This window comes from Muscardinus avellanarius (genome assembly GCF_963383645.1).
Source record: "Muscardinus avellanarius genome assembly, chromosome: 5".
NCBI classification, from domain to species: domain Eukaryota; kingdom Metazoa; phylum Chordata; class Mammalia; order Rodentia; family Gliridae; genus Muscardinus; species Muscardinus avellanarius.
In genome coordinates, this window is record NC_137790.1 from 76,574,587 (window position 1) to 76,594,092 (window position 19,506).

The 19,506-nt window shown below is 44.3% G+C and overlaps 1 protein-coding gene across 2 annotated transcripts in view; it reads left to right on the forward strand.

Annotated features, from left to right (window-relative positions):
- Window positions 1–1,312: 1,312 nt before the first annotated feature.
- NRROS (negative regulator of reactive oxygen species) overlaps window positions 1,313–19,506 on the forward strand; it is a gene marked incomplete at its 3' end in the record, with an annotated part of 48,031 nt that continues 29,837 nt past the window's right edge. Inside the window, exon 1 of one of the 2 annotated variants that reach the window (XM_080695529.1) lies at window positions 1,313–1,351. In XM_080695529.1, the coding sequence (XP_080551655.1) occupies window positions 1,316–1,351 (36 nt within the window). In that variant the 5' untranslated portion in view covers window positions 1,313–1,315. The remainder of the gene's footprint in view (window positions 1,352–19,506) is intronic. The other variant, XM_080695528.1, reaches the window with a different exon arrangement.

The following is a 19,506-nucleotide window of genomic DNA, read 5'->3' on the forward strand; positions in this document are numbered from 1 at the left end:
GCTGTAGGAGAAGTGACCCAACCCGCAGGACACTCCAGATCTGTTGGAAGCAGGAGAAAGGAGCTGCGGACCCCTCCCACCCTGCATGGGAGTGTCACTCAAGCAGGCAGCCCAGCTGAGACTGTTCTGCCTCCTGCACTGCAGGGGCAGCACCTTGAATACAGGAGCTAACAAGAATGCACGTCCAGCTCCTAGGGCACTGCCTGGTACTCTTTGATGGTGGCTATATTCTTAATTTGCATAATTCTTTTGAATTCTTGGCAAGAGCTAGGGGACTTTGTAGACATCAGGTATAAAAAAGTCATCTTTGGAGCAGGCACAAGTAGCTCATGCCTATAATCTCAGTACTTGGGAGGCTGAGACTGGAACAGTTTGGGAGGCTGGGACAGGAGAATGGCAGGTTTGTTGGAGGCCAGTCTGGACAATTTAGCAAGATCCTGTTTCAAAATAAAAAATTAAAAAAGGTCTGGAGGTGTAGCTCAAAGTTAGAACATCCCTGAGTTCAATTCCCAGTGTTACAAAAACAAACACACACACACACACACACACACACACACACACACACACACACACACACACCACAACCACCACCATATCATCCTTGTGGTCTATGATCCAGAAGCTCTTGGTACTGACAGTCTACCACAATGCACATACCAGTGTGCGTGTGTGCGTGCGTGCGTGCGTGCGTGTGTGTGTGTGTGTGTGTTTCTTTTCTATACAGTGCTGGACCCATAACAGATTATTAAGAACTAGCTAGCAGGGCATGGTGGCACATGCCTGTAATCCCAGTACTTGGGAGGCTGAGACAGCAGGATCGCAGGTTCAAGGCCAGCCTCAGCAACCTAGCGAGGTACTCTGCAATTTAGCGAGACCCCGTTTTAAAAGTAATAGCGCCGGGCCCCAACCCTCGATTAGACAGCATGTGTGCGGCCCCTTTCCCGTGGGTCCCATCTGGGTCCTTGGATAGAAACACGGAGAAGCGTTTCAAGTCAGCAGATATCACCTAGGCAATGACCCCCAGCGGGCCACCCCCCAAAACGCTCCGCCGAGAGAGCCAGCGCGGGAGCCTGCTCGGCAGCGCGGGGAGGTCGTTCAGGTGTCCGGGCTGCCCGGCCCTCCCAGGCCCCGCACCGGGCGCCCGCCTAGTTCCCTCTAGGACGCCCGGCGAGCCCGCGAGCTCGGCGGCGCTCTCTCCATGTGACCTCAGTTTCCGTCCGCTCCTTCCGCAAGAGCTAAAATAATCTGATGCCCCGGAGCGCGGAGGCAGCCCAGCCCGCGCCCGCGGTTCTGGAGCAGGCCGGCCCGGGAGACCATGCGCCCCGCCGCGCCGCCTGGGCCCGCGGGAGCCGTGAGTACCGCGCCGCGCCGCCGGCCGCAGGTGGGCGCTGGGGGCCGCGGGGCCGCGAGTCGGCCCTGGGAGGGGTCGGGGGCTGCAGCCCGGGTGTGGGTGGAAAGACCTCCCTCTCCGCACTTAGCGCGGACAGAGATGGGGTGACCGATGTCGTGGCTCCCAGCAGGCTTTCAGAATCTGCCTACATCTGGCTCCTCCTCGGAGACTGTGAGCAGGTCCGCAAGCGTTCCTGAACCTCGGTTTTCCCATCTGCAAAATGGGAACGCCCTTCCTTGGGCTGGGTGACTAGCCGTAGAGACCACCCGGTGAGCGATCGGGATGCGGGGCGCGTGGATCTCCTGCCCCACAACGCGGGCCGAGAACCACCATTTTCATAGATAAACGCCCGAGACTCGCTTGCAGAGATCCGTACTTACTGATGGTGCCGTCAAAGTGCAGGATGCGTGCTCGGGGCCCTGGGGTGCCGCTCTGCCGGGCAGCACCTCCCCCACCCCGCCCAGCCGGGTCCTGGCGATCGCTGTTACTGGGATCCACGGCGGGGACGGGTCAGAGGGAGGCTGGCGCTCAGGCCCCGCTCAGTGCAGTGTGTAGCCCTTTGGCCTCCCCATGTTTGCTGGGCGCTCGGGTTCAACGCAGAGCCCCAGTGCCCGGGCAGGGCTGCCCTCACCACGGGCTCTGGGCTCGGGCTCAACCTGAGAGGAGATGAACACGTGCTGGGCTGGTCCCTGGCTGGGACCTAAGAACAGGACGTCTGCACAGGGCTGCTGTGCCTGGGTTCGTTTCCAGGGAAGGTTTCTTCTGTGACGGGCACAGCCTATTATTCTGATGGGCAGAAACATCAAAGTCTAAGGAGACGCCTCCAAGGGCCCCTGTGCCCGGTCACCTCCTGGATGGGAGGCGCAGCCTTTCCCAGCTGTGGGGCTGTTATTTTTCTTATCCTCTATAGGTTCGGGTACGTGTGCCTGAGAGTTCACAGAAAAGACTGTAAAATCGTGGGTCCAGGAAAAAACCTCAACTGCCTGCCTTTAGCAAAACAAAATACCAAACTCAGCTTCACAGGGAGAGCGCGCGCTGCTGTCTGCTGGTGCCCTCCTGGGAACTTCCTGAGCACCCAGATAAGCTCCCGTGGACGACCAGTGCCTCACTGTGCCCAGAGCCAGGGCAAGCGAAGTCGGCAGAGAACGGCCTTCCGCCGCAAAAAGGCGCTCTTCCCCGGGGTCTGCTGGTCTGCAATGCAGTGAGAGGTGTCTGTGGCCACATGTGCTCACCAAGGGGTCACTGTAAATCAGTGACAAATATTTATTGTTTTTGGTAGAATTTCTTTATCATACTAACTCCTCCCCCTCAACCTTTCTTCTCAACTTCATCACTGAACAAGTTATCATGTATTTGACTTGTGGGGGCTCTGGGACCGATTAGGTAACGATTTCATTTATTTATTTTTATTTATTGTGTGTGTGTGTGTGTGTGTGTTACTGGGTGTGGAACCCAGGGGCTTTTCTACCTCCAGGCTACACTCCCAGACCTATTTTATACTTTATTTGGAAACAGGGTCTCACTAAGTTGCTGAGGCTGGCTTTGAACCAGTGCGATCCTCCTGTCTCAGCCTCCCAAGTGCTGGGATTACAACGGTGTGCCGCCACGCCGGGCTTAGGTGACGATTTTTAAAACTTGAGTTCTATACCCCTAGCTGTAGATTCTTGTATTTTATTTACTTTATCTTATTTATTTATTCTTAAATTCCTAAAATTAACATGTTTTTGTGGAGATAGGGAGTAGAGGCAGGGCCTCTACCACTGGGCTACATTCCTTACCCCTAGATAGGATTCTTTGGGTTCCAAATGACAAAAAAAAAAAAATTCAGTTTAAATTCAATCAAAAAGCCGGGCATGGTAGCGCACCCTTGTAATCCCAGTATTTGGGAGGCTGAGAAGGAGGATTGCAGATTTGAAGTCAGCCTCAGCAGCTTAGTGAGGCTCTCAGCAAATTAGTGAGTTCCTATTTCCAAAAAAATATAAAAAATAGTTTTGGAGGTATAGCACTGAGGTAGAAGGCCCCTGGGTACCATTCCCAGTACCACGGGGGGAGGGGGGGAAGAGCTGGGCGTGGTGACGCACGCTTGTAATCCCCACACTTTGGAGGCGGAGATAGGAGGATAGCGCAGGGTCGAAGCCCTGTTTCCAAATAAAAATATAAAATAGTCTGGGAGTGTAGCCCGGAGGTAGAAGGGTTTTCAGGAACCCCAGTAACACACAAAAGAAAGAAAGAAAGAAAGAAAGAAAGAAAGAAAGAAAGAAAGAAAGAAAGGAAGGGAAAGAAATTGATTCAACTAAGAGAGACAGATAGACAGAGGGGACTTTTTTTTTTTTTTTCCCAACCAAAAATTCTATAGGCTTTTTAACTGATTTAACTTTTTTTTTTTTTTTTTTTTTTGGTGGTACTGGAGTTCCTAGAAGCCCTTCTACCTCCGGACTACACTCCCAGACCTATTTTTATACTTTTTTAAAATTTAGAAACAGGGTCTCTTAAACCAGCGAGGCTGGCTTCTAACCTGCGTGATCCTCCTGTCTCCGCCTCCCAAGTGCGGGGATTACAAGCATGTGCCACCATGCCAAGCTCTGATTTAACTATTTAACTGGACCTTTTTTTTTTTTTTTTTTGGTGATGGTACTACAGATTGAACTAAATGGCAGGCTACCTCTGAACTACTCACAACCCAATTTTATTTTTTATTTTGAAACAGTGTCTCACTAAGTTGGTGAGGCTGGCCTCAAGCCTGCAATCCTCCTGTCACAGCCTCCCAAGTACTACGATTACAGATGTGCACCACCACATAACTGGACTTCTCAAGAGGAAGAAACTCAGTTGCACAACAATAAAATGTATTCACTACTACCAAACTGTTAACTTAAAAATGGTTATAATCATAAATTTTATGTTAAGGGTATTTTGTCAGGATCAAATTTTTTTTTTTTAATAAAAAGGAGAGAAAGGAAAGAGGTGGTTTTCCCAATGAGGAATTATACCAGAAGAAAGAGAAATGAATGTGGGTAGGCAAAACCACCCGATTTCCAGAGCACAAGTCAGTACCGAGACCAAAACCACGTGTCTTTTCTCACTTTAAGACGCGAGTGACTCCTGACTTGACACGGGGAATAGGGAAGGAAGTGGAGTCTGTCGTGGCTCTTACCAGGGGGTGGGCACAAGGTCCTGCGAGGTCTGTGGAGGGGCAGCCCCCCCTCCAGCCCAGCCCTAGTCACCAGTCAGGTGCCACCTGTGTCTGTGCTGGAGCAACTGTGAGCTGCCACCTCTAAGAAAGATACTCAGAGGGGATTTCTCCCCAGGAGAGCACTTGGGGCTCTTTTCACCCTGGCTCTTCTCAAGTGGGACCTAAGTGCCCGTGGCTGCCCAGGTCTCTGCTACCTTTCCAGCGGCTCCCTCCGTTGCAGGGCTGGGCTCTGTCCCTCAGCCAGGGGCCGGGGGCTGTGCGTCCTGCCTGCCTGGGCCTGAGCGCCGCCTTCAGCTCCAGGCCCCTTACAGGCCTCCCTGTCGCCATCCTGCCCGGCATCCTTGAGACTTCCTCACGGGACTCTGCGGTGGCCTTTCTCTTGAGCTGGGTTGTTGGGTCCTTCCTCAGGTCCCTAAACTGAAGCTGCCATTTTAACGAATGATCCTTATTTCCTTCTAAGCCCTTAGTTTTTTCTAGGTTTTGTGGCACCCCTAGTGGACTCTCATCTTACCTTATCTCCAACGAAGGCCAAGGCCCCAGGTCAATGCAGGGTTGCTATCGGTTGCGACAGGTTTGAGGCCAGTCTCAGCAACTTAGTGAGAGTCTGTTTCTTAGTGAGAGTCCGCCAGGCATGGTGGCTCACGCTTGTAATCCCAGCATTCGGGAAGCCAAGATACGAGGATCACGGTTCGCGGCCAGCCTCAGATGCTACTTAGTGAGGCCCTCCGCAACTCAATGAGACCCTGTCTCAAACTAAAGAATAAAAAATAGGGCTGGGGGTGTAGCTTGGTGGTAGAATGCTCCTGGGTTCCATCCTTAGTACTGAAAAAAGAAAGAAAGAAAGAAAGAAAGAAAGAAAGAAAGAAAGAAAGAAAGAAAAAAAGTTTTGGAGGTGGATGGCAGTTAATGGTGGCACAATGATGGGAGCCTGCTAATGCCACTTACTTGCATGTATAGGAGAACTAAAGCACTAAAGCAGATAAATATATATATATATATATATATATATATATATATATATATGTGTGTGTGTGTGTGTGTGTGTGTGTGTGTATGTATGTATATATGTATATATATGTGTATATATATATGCATATATATATACCTCCAGCCCTTTCTAATTTTTTTTTTTTTGGTGGTACTGGGGGTGGAACCAAGAAGCTTTCTACCTCTGGGCTATACTCCCAGACTTATTTTATATTTTATTTGGAAACACAGTCTCATTAGGTTGCTGAGAGCCTCACTAAGTAGCTGAGGCTGGCTTCGAACCAGCACGATCCTCCTGTCTCAGCCTCCCAAGAGCGGGGATTATAAGCGTGCGCCACCATGCCCGGCTAAATCTAAGGGATTTTATTTATTTATTTATTTATTTATTTATTTATTTATTTATTTTGGTGCTACTGGGGTTCCTGGAAACCCTTCTACCTCCAGGCTACACTCCCAGACCTATTTTATATTTTTATTTGGAAACAGGGTCTCTTAAGCCAGTGAGGCTGGCTTCGAACCTGCGGAATGAATCCTCCTGTCTCCGCCTCCCAAGCACGGGGATTACAAGCGTGTGGCACCACGCCCGGCTCTAACGGATTTTAAAAAGGTCAAAACTATCTTCTCTACCATCCTAAAATTATACCACGAAAGTTATATAATTCACGATTACGTACATATATAAACACACATTAAAGAGCAGTGCATTGGCCAGACATGATCGTCATTGCTGCACTCTCAGGGACTGGGAGGCCAAAGCAGGAAGTCACAAGTCTGGAGCAACCTTTACAATCTAAGAAGACCCTGTCTCAAAATAAAAAGTAAAAAGGGTCCAGGATGCAGCTCAGTGGTAGAGCACCTCTAGGTTTTTGTTTTGTTTTTGGTGGTACTGGGGGTAAACCCAGGGGCTTTCTACCTCTGGGCTATACTCCCAAACCTTTTTTATATTTTATTTGGAAACAGGGTCTCACTAAGTTGCTGAGAGCCTCACTAAATAGCTGAGGCTGGCTTCGAACCTGTGCGATCCTCCTGTCTCAGCCTCCCAAGTGTAGGGATTACAAGCATGCGCCACCATGCCCAGCCTTACCCCTAGGTTTGATCACCATTCTAGAAAAAGAAAAAAAGAAAAGAAAAAAAGAGCAGTGGACAGAAGAGGCGACCAGGCACACACGCTTCCCTGTGAGCTGCTTCCACAGGGAACAGTGTGAGAGAGCCGTGATGGAGTTGAGGAGAGCGCGTATCCCGGAGCGGCGCGCTTGTGGCACTGAGGTTGTATCGATGCAAAACTCACAGGCCTGAGTTTGAATTGTCATTGACATATGGCCACACCTTCATGTGAGCCTCATTCTAACACGTGCACACTGGGGACAGTGACATTTACCAGAATTCTGTGAGGGGTATCATAGGTACAATACCTGGTACAGTGTTACTCCACACTGAACACTCAGTAAACATGAACCATCACACCTAAGAGCCTGGGAGGAATCTAGGCGCTCTTACACACACCTGGAGCACTGTGCTGCTGGGCAGGTCAATCAGCAAGCATCTGTATGGATCACTCCCCAGCTGGGCTCTTTCTCAAGAAAACTGAGCTGTGGACAGGGTGTGTTTTTATTCTCACTCCACTCCAGGCAGCTAGCCTCTGTTATTACTTAGGACCTATGCCACAGCTCCCTTTTTATACAGCAGAATTGCTTTCCTGATACTACCTAGGCTCACCAAAGGAAACATCTGCCCCCAAGAAAGAAGGAAGTGTTCCTGCAGGCCTGGGAGAAAATGGAGAGGGTCCTAGCACCCTGCACCTGAGTGAAGCCCACAACATTCCCCCATGTTGATGATGAAGCTTTTATACATTCTCTGTCTGTCTGTCTGTCTGTCTGTCTTGACACAACCCTTGAGGTCAGTGAGGCAGGTACTATTGTTGAAACGGGGGTTTCTTCTGGCCCCCCAAGATGAAACGGGGGATTTCCTGAGAAGAAACCTGGTGTTTCATCAAAGATGAAATGGAGTTTCTTGAAAAGAAACTCGGCATTTCCTTACAGGGTTCTTGTCTACGGCCGGTCAGAACTCTTGGGGTCCAGCAGCTGCCTTCAGGACAATACTTGAGAATAGCCCAAGCCGAATTACCTTCAGTTGCAGGCTGCTTTCTTCCAGAGTCCACGCGATCTGCCAGAAAGGAATAGGAAAAGTGACAGAACACCACTTGGGCTGTCAGGTCTCTGATGTCCAGTAGCTGCCTTTAGGTCACTACCCGAGTGTCGCCCGAGCCAAGTGCCGTCAATTACAAACTACTTTCTCCCAGAGTCCACGCGATCTGCCAGAAAAGAGGAGCAGGTCACCCCTAGGGGCCCTGATCAGCCTTGATGTCCAGCAGAGGCCTTCAGGTCACTACATAAGAGTAGCCTGAGCCACATGCCATCAGTTGCACTCTGCCTTCTCTCAGGGCTAACACGACCTGCGAGAGAGAGAGAGCAGCTCCCCATTAGGGGAGGGGATCCCAAGAGGGAAAAACCCAATTTTCTGGCCGACTAGGGGCCTTTGCCCGACGTTTGCGAGTCCTCTTTTGGGTTAGGGTGACTTTTGGGATCCCAGGAATTCTGGGAAGCAGCTCAGAATTTGCATAGGGTATTTGCAAGATGGCTTTGTGAAGCTCTGGTCCTTCTTATCTCTGAGCCTTTGGAATTTCAGATATTCGTCGCCCCTCAGGAAATTTAGGAAATTAACTTTTTCTACTGAGGTCTTTTCCCTATCTGCCTATTTCCTTTCTATCTCCTCATTGTCACCCATGGCCACCACCAGAGTGAAGGAGCCACATAGGGGTCCAGGTCTCTTACCTCCATCTGGGACCCCTTCCTCTACACAGCTGTCACCTGTTTCTTCTAATCGGGAAGGATGGTGGCAGGTCACGCAGAAGGGACAAGAGGGAGGAAACCTATAATACTGAAAAGAATGGAGAAGCTGATGCTTCGTGGATTGGGCGAGTCTGCAGAGGCATGTGGGTCTGTCACATGCAAAGGCGACACCAGGAGCCCATCACCATCCACAACCAGACCCCTCAAGGCAAGGCATTATCTCTGGGGCTGGGCCGCAGATTTGCATCTTTAAGACCTGTGGCCAGATAAGCCTGTGGCCAGGCATGGGACAGAGTGAGCTGGCCTCTTGGTTGTGATGGGGTGGCCCTGACCACATAGGAAAGCCAGTTGACTCATTTGTGGCCCTGAGGGAGTCAAGTCTGAGTGGGGTGTGTTCAAAGTGGGGCTCCCCACACTGGAGCTGAAGTAGGAAGAGCCCAAGGGGAGAAAGGCTGCTGTGGCCGTTAAACCTCCACCCAGCAGAGACAGAGCCTGAGCTTTCCTGGAGGGAGCGTCTCACACAAGCTGGGGCAGAGGACTGGCTGACTGGCTTAGGTGGGAGCCCGAGGTCTGAATTTGACAGGTGACCGGGAACCAGTGCACAGCATCCCTGAGCCTTCTCTGTTCATCCTCATTCCATCTCCCTGGCCTGAGTGTTTCCAACTCCACAATGGTGGTGGGCAGTCCTTTCAGAAATGCTCCAGTGCAGCCATGCGTGGTGGTGCACACTTGTAATCCCAGTACTTGGGAAGCTGAGATAAGAGAATCATGGGTTCACGGACAGCCTCGGCTACTTAGTGAGGCCCTCTGCAACTTAGTGAGACCCTGCTTCAAAATAAAGAGTTTACAAAAAAAATAGGGCTGGGGATGTAGCCTGGAGGTAGAATGCCCCTGGGTTCCATCCCCAGTGCCACACACATACAAAAAAAAAAAAAAAATCTGAATGAAAGTGCATTTGCCAGTGTGGTCACAGACAACAGAATTGTCCCTTTGCCGTAAACCAACTCAGTCCAAATGGGGCGCAAGTCCACTCGCGGTCGAGAATCTCAGAAAAGATGGGGAAGGATAGGGTGAAGTACTGCAGCCTCTTATCTGCAGCGATTCTTTCCCTTCTAGGAACTAAATTTCTTTAAGTTCCTAGTGGCAGCGCTTTCTAGAAAGAATCTGATATGGACAAGAGCTTTTTGAGCTAATGACACTTTATTACAAGAACCCCGAAAAATTTATACCCTTCACCAGTAAAGTTAATAATAAGAGAAAAGGAGGTGAATGCAATCACTGTGAAACAATAGTGAATGACATGTAAACAAAGGTAAAAAAAAACTAGTCTGGGCTTTCAGCTTTCAAGAGATTAACTCCGGATCTTCTCCGGATCTTGCAGATAGGCAGTTCCAAAGGGAAATCTTCCAGAAGAAACGGGCACGCCCAAAGGCTTGGAGGCCTCTCGGGGAATCTTCTTTAACTTTCTTGGAACTTTCCATCTTTTGGGCTCAGTCCGTATGGCAGGCATGGGGAGATGTGGTGATTCAGGTGGATGTGATAGAGTTTTCTCAGGTGTTGCCGTCTTACCTCCTAAAATCTGAAAGCTTAAGCAAACTCACAACACGGTGTGGCAGACAAACACCAAAAATACCATGTAGTTTTTCGATTTAGTTGTCAGATATACTTCCTTAGCTGTGAAACACTTTTCCCCAAACGATAGGCTTATTAGAAACCTATTCATCTTATAAATAATCCATATTCCTGTCCCAGACCCTTTGCAATATCCTTTCTTTGGCCACGTGGCGCCTCCCCCATCTCGGGCAGGGTTCATACTGGGTGTAAAGGTCAAGAATCTTCCTAGCCTTCAGCTCCATTGTATTGGGCAGTATGAATTGCTCATAAACTGGGTTGCTTTGATGTTACACCCAACGTTTGTCTTCCCATATCTGCGCAGGATCACAAAGAGAGGTAAATGGAGGCATCGGGTCGCCTCCCCCTCTAGGTTAGTTATTGATTAGGTTGAGGGTCAAAGATTGAGAGGAAATCTGCGTTTTTAATTACTGACTGGAATGCTACCACTGCATGTAATCTTTAACTAAGTTCTTTTACCATCTGAACAAAGCCAAGGACATTTAGAGGTTTGGACGAATTACCAGAAATTTTATTTTCCACGGACTCAGTTTCTCTCACAGTCCTGATCTTACACCACCGGAGCAATTCGTGTGGAGAGTTAAAAGAATCATTATTAAAAGAATAATAGTTATGAAAGAATATCTAAAAGTGGAGAGTACTTTCGGCCAGCGACCACACCTTCTCTCGGGGCTATTTCTCACTTTGAGATTCTGCCTATGGACTGCATGAATAATAATAATGCAGATGCCGAGAGGGCGTGGTTGTAGCTGGTATCTGCATCCCTTCTCACACAAATTCTCAGGACCACAAAGCTGATCCCAGAGCAGGAATCTCTCACCTGGGTGAGTTTAAGCAAAGGCAGGTTGACAACCATTAGAGACGCTATAAAGATGACATAGACGAGTACTCTTGAGCACTTTTTTTTTTTGGTGGTACTGGGGGTGGAACCCAGAGGCTTTCTACCTCCGGCCTATACTCCCAGACCCATTTTATACTTTATTTTGAAACGGTCTCACTTAAGTTGCTGAGAGCCTCAATAAGTAGCTGAGGCTGTTTTCGAACCTATGCGATCCTCCTGTCTCAGCCTCCCAAGTGCGGGGATTACAGGTGTGTGCCACCACGCCCGGCTCTTGAGCACTTTAAAAAAATTTTTTCTTGGTGCATCATCTTCATACATCTTAATGGGATACACGATGGTGGAGACATACATGCACACACCCTCCAATTAGCCCTTACCCAATTCCTGCCACGTTCCCTCCCCTCCCTTTTTCTCGTGTTTGGCTTAGTGATTGACTTTGATATGTTTGTTAATGTACAACACGTGCATTAGAGAATTTCCCTCTTTTCTCCTCCCATCCCCTCAGTTAGGTCGCCTTATTTGCCTGGCTATAGAATCTCCTTCTTCATCTAGAGTTCCTCCTTTGACCCATTTTCTCCCTAGCCCCCGCATATTAGGGAAAGCATCTGATTTCTTATTTTTTGTGACTAATCTCACTTAGCATAATGTCCTCCAGTTCCATCCATTTCCCTGTAAATGATGTAATTGTGTTTTTCTTTATGGCTGAGTAAAGTTCCATTGTGTACATATTCCATAGGATTGTATGTAACCCATTCATCTGTTGATGGACATCTTGGCTGGTTCCATAGTTTGGCTTTGGTGAGTTGCGCAGCTATGAACATACATACGCATCCATTAGTTTGGTAGTTTGATTTCCATTCTTTTGGGTAGATACCCAGAAGTGGTATTGCTAGATCATATGGTAAGTTTATTCCTATTCTTCTGGGGATCTTCCATACTGTTTTCCAAAGTGGTTGCACTAACTTAAAATCCCACCAACAATGTAATATGATGAGGATGTGGTGGCTCCCACTGTAATCCCAGCATTCGGGAGGCTAAGACAGGAGGATCATGGATTGCAGATCGCAGACAGCCTCAGCTACTTAGTGAGGCCCTTTGCAACTCAGTGAGACCCTGTTTCAAAATAAAGGAAAAAAAAAATAGGGCCGGGGGTGTAGCTCAGGGATAGAATGCCCCTGGGTTCCATCCCCAGTACAGCAAAATAAATAAATAAATAAATAAATAAATAACAGTAGCAACCTGCAGCACAGGCTCTATTATTCCTTTTTTTTTAACTAGGGAGGAAATTGAGGCCCAAGGTCAGAGCCAGGCTTTGACCTTGTACTTTCTTTTTTTTTTTTTTTAATTTTATTTTTTATTTTTTTTAATTTTATTTTATTGGTGCACTGTATTCATACATCATAGTAGGATACATACTTTTGTAGACATACATGCACACATCGCCCAGTCAGCCCCCACCCGATCCCCACCCTATTCCCTCCCCATCCCTCCCTCCCATGCTTGGCTTAGTGGTTGACATCTAGTATTATAGCAATTTATCCAAAATTAAAAATGATAATCTCACATAACAGTTTCATTTGTCTGATACCAAGCTTTTGATGACTTAAAGATAACATTTCAATATTTCTTTTTGCTTTCTTTCTTACCAGAGAATATTTTTTTCTTTTTTTTAGGTGAAACTATCATATATTTATTTTTCAGAAAAAAATCTATCCTGATATGGAATATGGACTCTAGATACCCAAAACAATCCCGAAGCAAAAACAAAGCTAGAAGATGTATATTTTCTGATTTCAAACCATATAAAGCTACAATAATTGAAACAGTGTAGTACTGTTCTAAAGGCAGATATATAGACCATTGGAGTTAAATACAAGCCTAGAGCTAACTTCTTCCCTATATTGTCAAGTTATTTTTGACAAGGTTTCCACGAACATTTGGTGGTGGAAATAATAATCTTTTAACTAAATATTGTTGAAAAATAATAATTACATGGAAAAGAATAAAATTGGACCCTTACCTAATCCCACATACAAGTATTAACTCAAAATAGATAAAAAACCTAAATATAAATCTTAAGACTATAAGCTTTTAGGAGAAAATCTGGGTCATAAAACCTCACAACATTGAAATTGGCAGTGATTTCTTGGATATGATTTCAATGGCACAGGCAACAGAAGAATATACAAGCTCCCTAAAAAATAAAAGAAAATATTGTATATCCAAAGACAATGTAAACAGAGTTAAAAGTTACTAATAGAATTGGATAAAATATTTCCAAATGCTATATCTGAAGGTATATTAATATTCCAACTAGAAATCCTAAAAATTAACAACAATAAAGGCAAACAATACAATTTAGAGATAGGTAAAAGACTAACATAAATAATGAATCTCCACAGATAACCAATCTTAGTTGTCTGTTGGATGGAAACTCTTGTTTCTCTGGTTCTGGTGAGTGTTACCTATTTCTTCTTTGTAGTTAATCTCTTTGAGTATTTTCTCTAGCGCTGGTTTTGAAGACATAAATTCCTTCAGTTTCTGTTTGTCATGGAAGCTTCTTATTTCTCCATCTAGTTTGATAGAAAGTTTTGCTGGGTAGGAAATTTTTGGCTGGAAGTTGTTTTCTTTCAGAGTTTGGGATATATTACTCCAAGCCCTTCTGGCTCTCATGACTTGGTTTGGGAAGTCTGGAGTGATTCTAATTGGTTTGCCTCTGAATGTCACTTGGCCCTTTGTTTTTGTTGCCTTTAAGATTCTCTGCTTGGCTTCCACATTGGTCATTTTGACAATTATGTGGCGTGGGGATCCTCTTCTCGGATCCTGTCTAAAGGGAGTTCTATAAGTTTCCTGGATCTGTGTATCAACCTCTTGCTCTATATTTGGAAAATTTTCTGCTATTACTTCCTTGAAGAGATTGTTGATCCCTTTGGTATCACTTTCTTTTCCCTCCTCTATTCCAATTATTCTTAGGTTAGCTCTCTTAAGATGGGCCCATATTTCTTCAATGTCAGATTCCTGCTGTTGGATATCTTTTTCTAGATTAGAAACTATGCATTCATTTTTGGATTGCTCATCTTCTAAGAGCGAGATTCTTTTCTCCATGTGGTCTAATCGGTTGTTTGTGCTTTGAATTGAGGCCTTTACTTCATTAATTGCATCCTTTATCTCTTTTTGGCTCTCTCTGAGTTCTTTTCGAAGCACCTCTATTATTTCTACAGTTATTTTCCTGATTTGATCTTCTAGAAATCTCTGATTTTCTGTTTTATCAGGTTCTGATGTTTTGGGGTTGTGCACATTCATTGCTCCAGTGTTATTCCTCTTTCCCATGATTTCGGAGGTTTGTGCCTTCTCTGGGTTCTTCCCTTGGGTCACTATGGCTTCACTTAAGGTGCTCTGGATCTCGAGTCTGTATTAGCTCAGAACCTACTACTCCTTTACTGGGTTGTATCACAGAGTCTCCGACCCAGGGAGTCGATAGAGGCTGCTTTAAACTATGGGGGGTGCCAGGTTGCACGCTCTCCTATGGTGTGATATCTCTGCCACCACTACTCCCTCACTGGGTCAAGTCCCAGGAGGCACAATACTGGGATTTCTCCTCTGTGGCCCGCAATTTGACTCACTGTTCTTGAGTACGTAGATGTAGCTGTACTGGACTCGGTGAATTCACTGCTGCTGCCGCCGCCGGTGGCAATATGGCGCCTCTGCCACGCCCTCGGCCATGAGGCTGGCGTATTTTTTCTTCTCTGGTTTTGATTTCCACTCTGAATCCCTGCAGCATGTGCTGAGCTCAGCCACTGGGAGCTTTAAATGCTGTCTGCGCCGAAAGATCCCGCCTGGCTGATCCGCGTCGGCTCACCTCGGCTTGCTGTAGCCTTCCGCTGAGTTCACCGCTGCCGCCGGCAGTATGGCGCTGCTGCCGCGTCCTCGGGCGCGTGTGTCTCCTCTGTGGCCCTGAGCTCTGTTCTCAGTCCGCTTTCTCTCTGGAGACTGGTGGATTTTTTGTTTTTCTGGTGTTGGTGTTTTCTGGCTATGAAAGGCGCTCTTTTTGTGGTAATGGAGATTGGTTGTTAGCGGGACTCTTAAGCCCCGCTTTTCTCGGTCGCCATCTTCCCGGAAGTCTCTCTGACTTTGTACTTTCCATCCCATTACCTGGACTCTTCTTCCCCCCTTACAGCTGTACTTCTAGGGCTGAGTTACAAACATGTAATTCAAATCTAAAACTCTTTGATCCTGAAAAAGTGGTGTCCAATGCCGGGCGTGGTGGCGCACGCTTGTAATCCCTGTGCTTGGGAGGCGGAGACAGGAGGATCGCGCAGGTTCGAAGCCAGCTGCGTGGCTTAAGAGACCCTGTTTCCAAATATAAAAAAGTAAAAAATAGGTCTGAGAGTGTAACCTGGAGGTAGAAGGGTTTCCAGGAACCCGAGTACCACCAAAAAAAAAAAAAGTAATGTCCAAAATAAAACTTATTTCAGTTATTAGTGTTACTTTTTTCCACTAAAACCAAATATAATAATTTCAAGTATAGTCACAACACTTTCTTTTTTTTTTTTAACGGTACTGGGGATTGAACTCAGGAGAATTCTACCTCTGAGCTCCACCCCCAACCAAACTTTTTATTCTTTATTTTGAAACAGGGTCTCACTAAATTGCAGAGGGCCTCACAAGTTGCTGAGGCTGGCGGCGAAACTGCAATCCAACTGTCTCAGCCTCCCAAGTCCTGGGATTACAAACGTGCATCACCTTACCCAGCTTTCTCACAATACTTTTTATAAAAAATATATTTTTATTGGTGCATTGTAGTCAAACATCTTAATGGAATAAAAAACTTGTGGAGATATACATGCACACATCACCCAGTTAGCCTTTATCCAATCCCCATCCCATTCCTTCCCCCTCCCTCACTCCCATGCTTGATTTAGTGATTGATATGTTTGTTTAAGTACATCACGTGCTTTAAAGAATTTTCCTCTTCCCCCACCCATTCCCTCAGGTAGGTCACCTTAACTGCTCCTCTATAGGACTCTTCTTCAACTAGAGTTCCTACTATTACCCATTTCTCCCTAGTTTTCGCATATTAGGGAAAGCATCTGATTTCTTATTTTTTGACATTTCCCTCTTGATGACATAATTTTGTTCTTCTTTATGGCTGGGTAAAATTCCATTGTGCACATATCCCATAGTTTTATAATCCACTCATCTGTTGATGGATGTCTTGGCTGGTTCCATAGTTTGGGAATGATGAATTATGCATCTATGAACATAGCTACTTGTGCATTGGTTTGGTAGTTTAGTTTTCATTTTTTGAGTAGATACCCATAGGTGGTATTGCTGGGTCAAATTGTAAGTTCGTTTTCATTCTTCTCAGGATCTTCCATATTGTTTTTCAAAGTGGTTGCATTAATTTGCAATCCCACCAATAATGTATTAGTTTCTACTTCTCCACACCCGATCAATTAGTTTATCTCTTCCTTGGAAGTCCACTGTTGGATTCTGATATACATCCCTTCAAATATTTTCATAAAAATATCCAGGTACATGCATAGTCTGTGTGTGTGTGTGTGTGTGTGTGTGTGTGTGTGTGTAACTGGAGATCAAACCCAGGGGTATTCTACCTCTGAACTATATCTCCAGCTCTATTTTTTATTCTTTATTTTGAAACAGGGTCTCACTAAATTGTGGAGGACCTCACAAGTTGCTAAGGCTGGCTGCGAACCTACGATCCTCCTGTTTCAGCCTCCCAAATACTGGTATTATGAGCATCTGCCATCATACCCAGCTACACACTTAGTCTTTTAACATTTTGGAATTATATAAATTTGTATTGTGCTATCTTTTTCTTAATATTTTATTAGGAATATCTTTCCAATTCAATATATACATATTGCTTCCAAACATATTTTGTTGCAACATACCCTCTCTGTCATATAGTTACATTGTGATTTTTTTTTTCTGGATGTTGATTCTTTTTTTTTTTAATTTTTTATTGGTGCACTGTATTCATACATCATAGTGGGATACAAAAAAACTTTTGTAGACATACATGCACACATTGCCCAGTCAGCCCCCACCCGATCCCCACCCCATTCCCTGCCCATCCCTCATTCCCATGCTTGGCTTAGTGGTTGACATCTAGTATTATAGCAATTTATCCAAAATTAAAAATGATAATCTCACATAACGATTTCATTTGTCGGATACCAAGCTTTTGATAACTTAAGATAACATTTCAATATTTCTTTTTGCTTTCTTTCTTTTTTTTTTTTATTGGTGCACTGTATTCATACATCATAGTGGGATACAAACTTTTGTAGACATACATGCACACATCGCCCAGTCAGCCCCCACCCGATCCCCACCCCATTCTCTCCCCATCCCTCCTTCCCATGCTTGGCTTAGTGGTTGACATCTAGTATTATAGCAATTTATCCAAAATTAAAAATGATAATCTCACATAACAGTTTCATTTGTCTGATACCAAGCTTTTGATGACTTAGAGATAACATTTCAATATTTCTTTTTGCTTTCTTTCTTACCAGAGAATATTTTTTTTCTATTTTTTTAGGTGAAACTATCATATATTTATATATTTATTTTTCAGAAAAAAAATCTATCCTAATATGGAATATGGACTCTAGATACCAAAAACGATCTTGAAAAAGAACAAAGCTAGAAGATATATATTTTCTGATTTCAAACCATATAAAGCTACAATAATTGAAACAGTGTAGTACTGTTCTAAAGGCAGATATATAAACCACTGGAGTTAAATAAAAGCCTAGAGCTAAATTCTTCCCTATATTGTCAAGTTATTTTTGACAAGGTTTCCACGAACATTTGGTGGTGGAAATAATAATCTTTTAACTAAATATTGTTGAAAAATAATACTTACATGGAAAAGAATAAAATTGGACCCTTACCTAATCCCATATACAAATATTAACTCAAAATAGATAAAAAACCTAAATATAAATCTTAAGACTATAAACTTTTAGAAGAAAATCTGGGTCATAAAACCTCACAACATTGAAATTGGCAGTGATTTCTTGGATATGATTTCAATGGCACAGGCAACAGAAGAGTATACAAACTCCCTAAAAAATAAAAATAATATTGTATATCCAAAGACAATGTAAACAGAGTTAAAAGTTACTAATAGAATGGGATAAAATATTTCCAAATGCTATATCTGAAGGTATATTAATATTCCAACTAGAAATCCTAAAAATTAACAACAATAAAGACAAACAATACCCTTTAGAGATAGGTAAAAGACTAACATAAATAATGAATCTCCACAGATAACCAATCTTAGTTGTCTGTTGGATGGAAAATCTTGTTTCTCTGGTTCTGGTGTGTGTTACCTATTTCTTCTTTGTAGTTAATCTCTTTGAGTATTTTCTCTAGCGCTGGTTTTGAGGACATAATTTTCTTCAGTTTCTGTTTGTCATGGAAGCTTCTTATTTTTCCATCTAATTTGATAGGAAGTTTTGCTGGGTAGGAAATTTTTGGCTGGAAGTTGTTTTCTTTCAGAGTTTGGAATATGTTACTCCAAGCCCTTCTGGCTCTCATGACTTGGTTTGGGAAGTCTGGAGTGATTCTAATTGGTTTGCCTCTGAATGTCACTTGGCCCTTTGTTTTTGTTGCCTTTAAGATTCTCTGCTTGGCTTCCACATTGGTCATTTTGACAATTATGTGGCGTGGGGATCCTCTTCTCCGATCCTGTCTAAAGGGAGTTCTATAAGTTTCCTGGATCTGTGTATCAACCTCTTGCTCTATGTTTGGAAAATTTTCTGCTATTACTTCCTTGAAGAGATTGTTGATCCCTTTGGTTTCACCTTCTTTTTTTTTTAATTTTTTTATTGGTGCACTGTATTTGTACATTATAATGGGATAAAAACTTGTGTAGACATACATGCACACATTGCCCAGTTATCCGCTACCCAGTTCCCACCCCATTCCCTCTCCATCCCTCCTTCCCATGCTTGGCTTAGTGGTTGACATCTAATATTATAGCAATTTATTCAAAATTAACAATGATAATCTCACATAACAGATTCATCTGTCTGATATCAAACTTTTGATCACTTAGAGATAACATTTCAGTATTTCTTTTTGCTTTCTAATTCTTTTTTAATTTAATTTAATTTTATTTATTTATTTTTTTAATTTTTTTATTGGTGCACTGTATTCATACATCATAGTAGGATACATTCTTTTGTAGACATACATGCACACTTTTCCCAGTCAGCCCCCACCCAATCCCCACCCCATTCTCTCCCTATCCCTCCCTCCCATGTTTGGCTTAGTAGTTGACATCTAGTATTATGGCAATTTATCTAAAATTAAAAATGATAATCTCACATAACAGTTTAATTTGTCTGATACCAAGCTTTTGATGACTTAAAGATAACATTTCAATATTTCTTTTTGCTTTCTTTCTTACCAGAGAATATTTTTTTTTCTATTTTTTAGGTGAAACTATCATATATTTATATATTTATTTTTCAGAAAAAAATCTATCCTAATGTGGAATATGGACTCTAGGTACCCAAAACGATCTTGAAAAAGAACAAAGCTAGAAGATATATTTTCTGATTTCAAACCATATAAA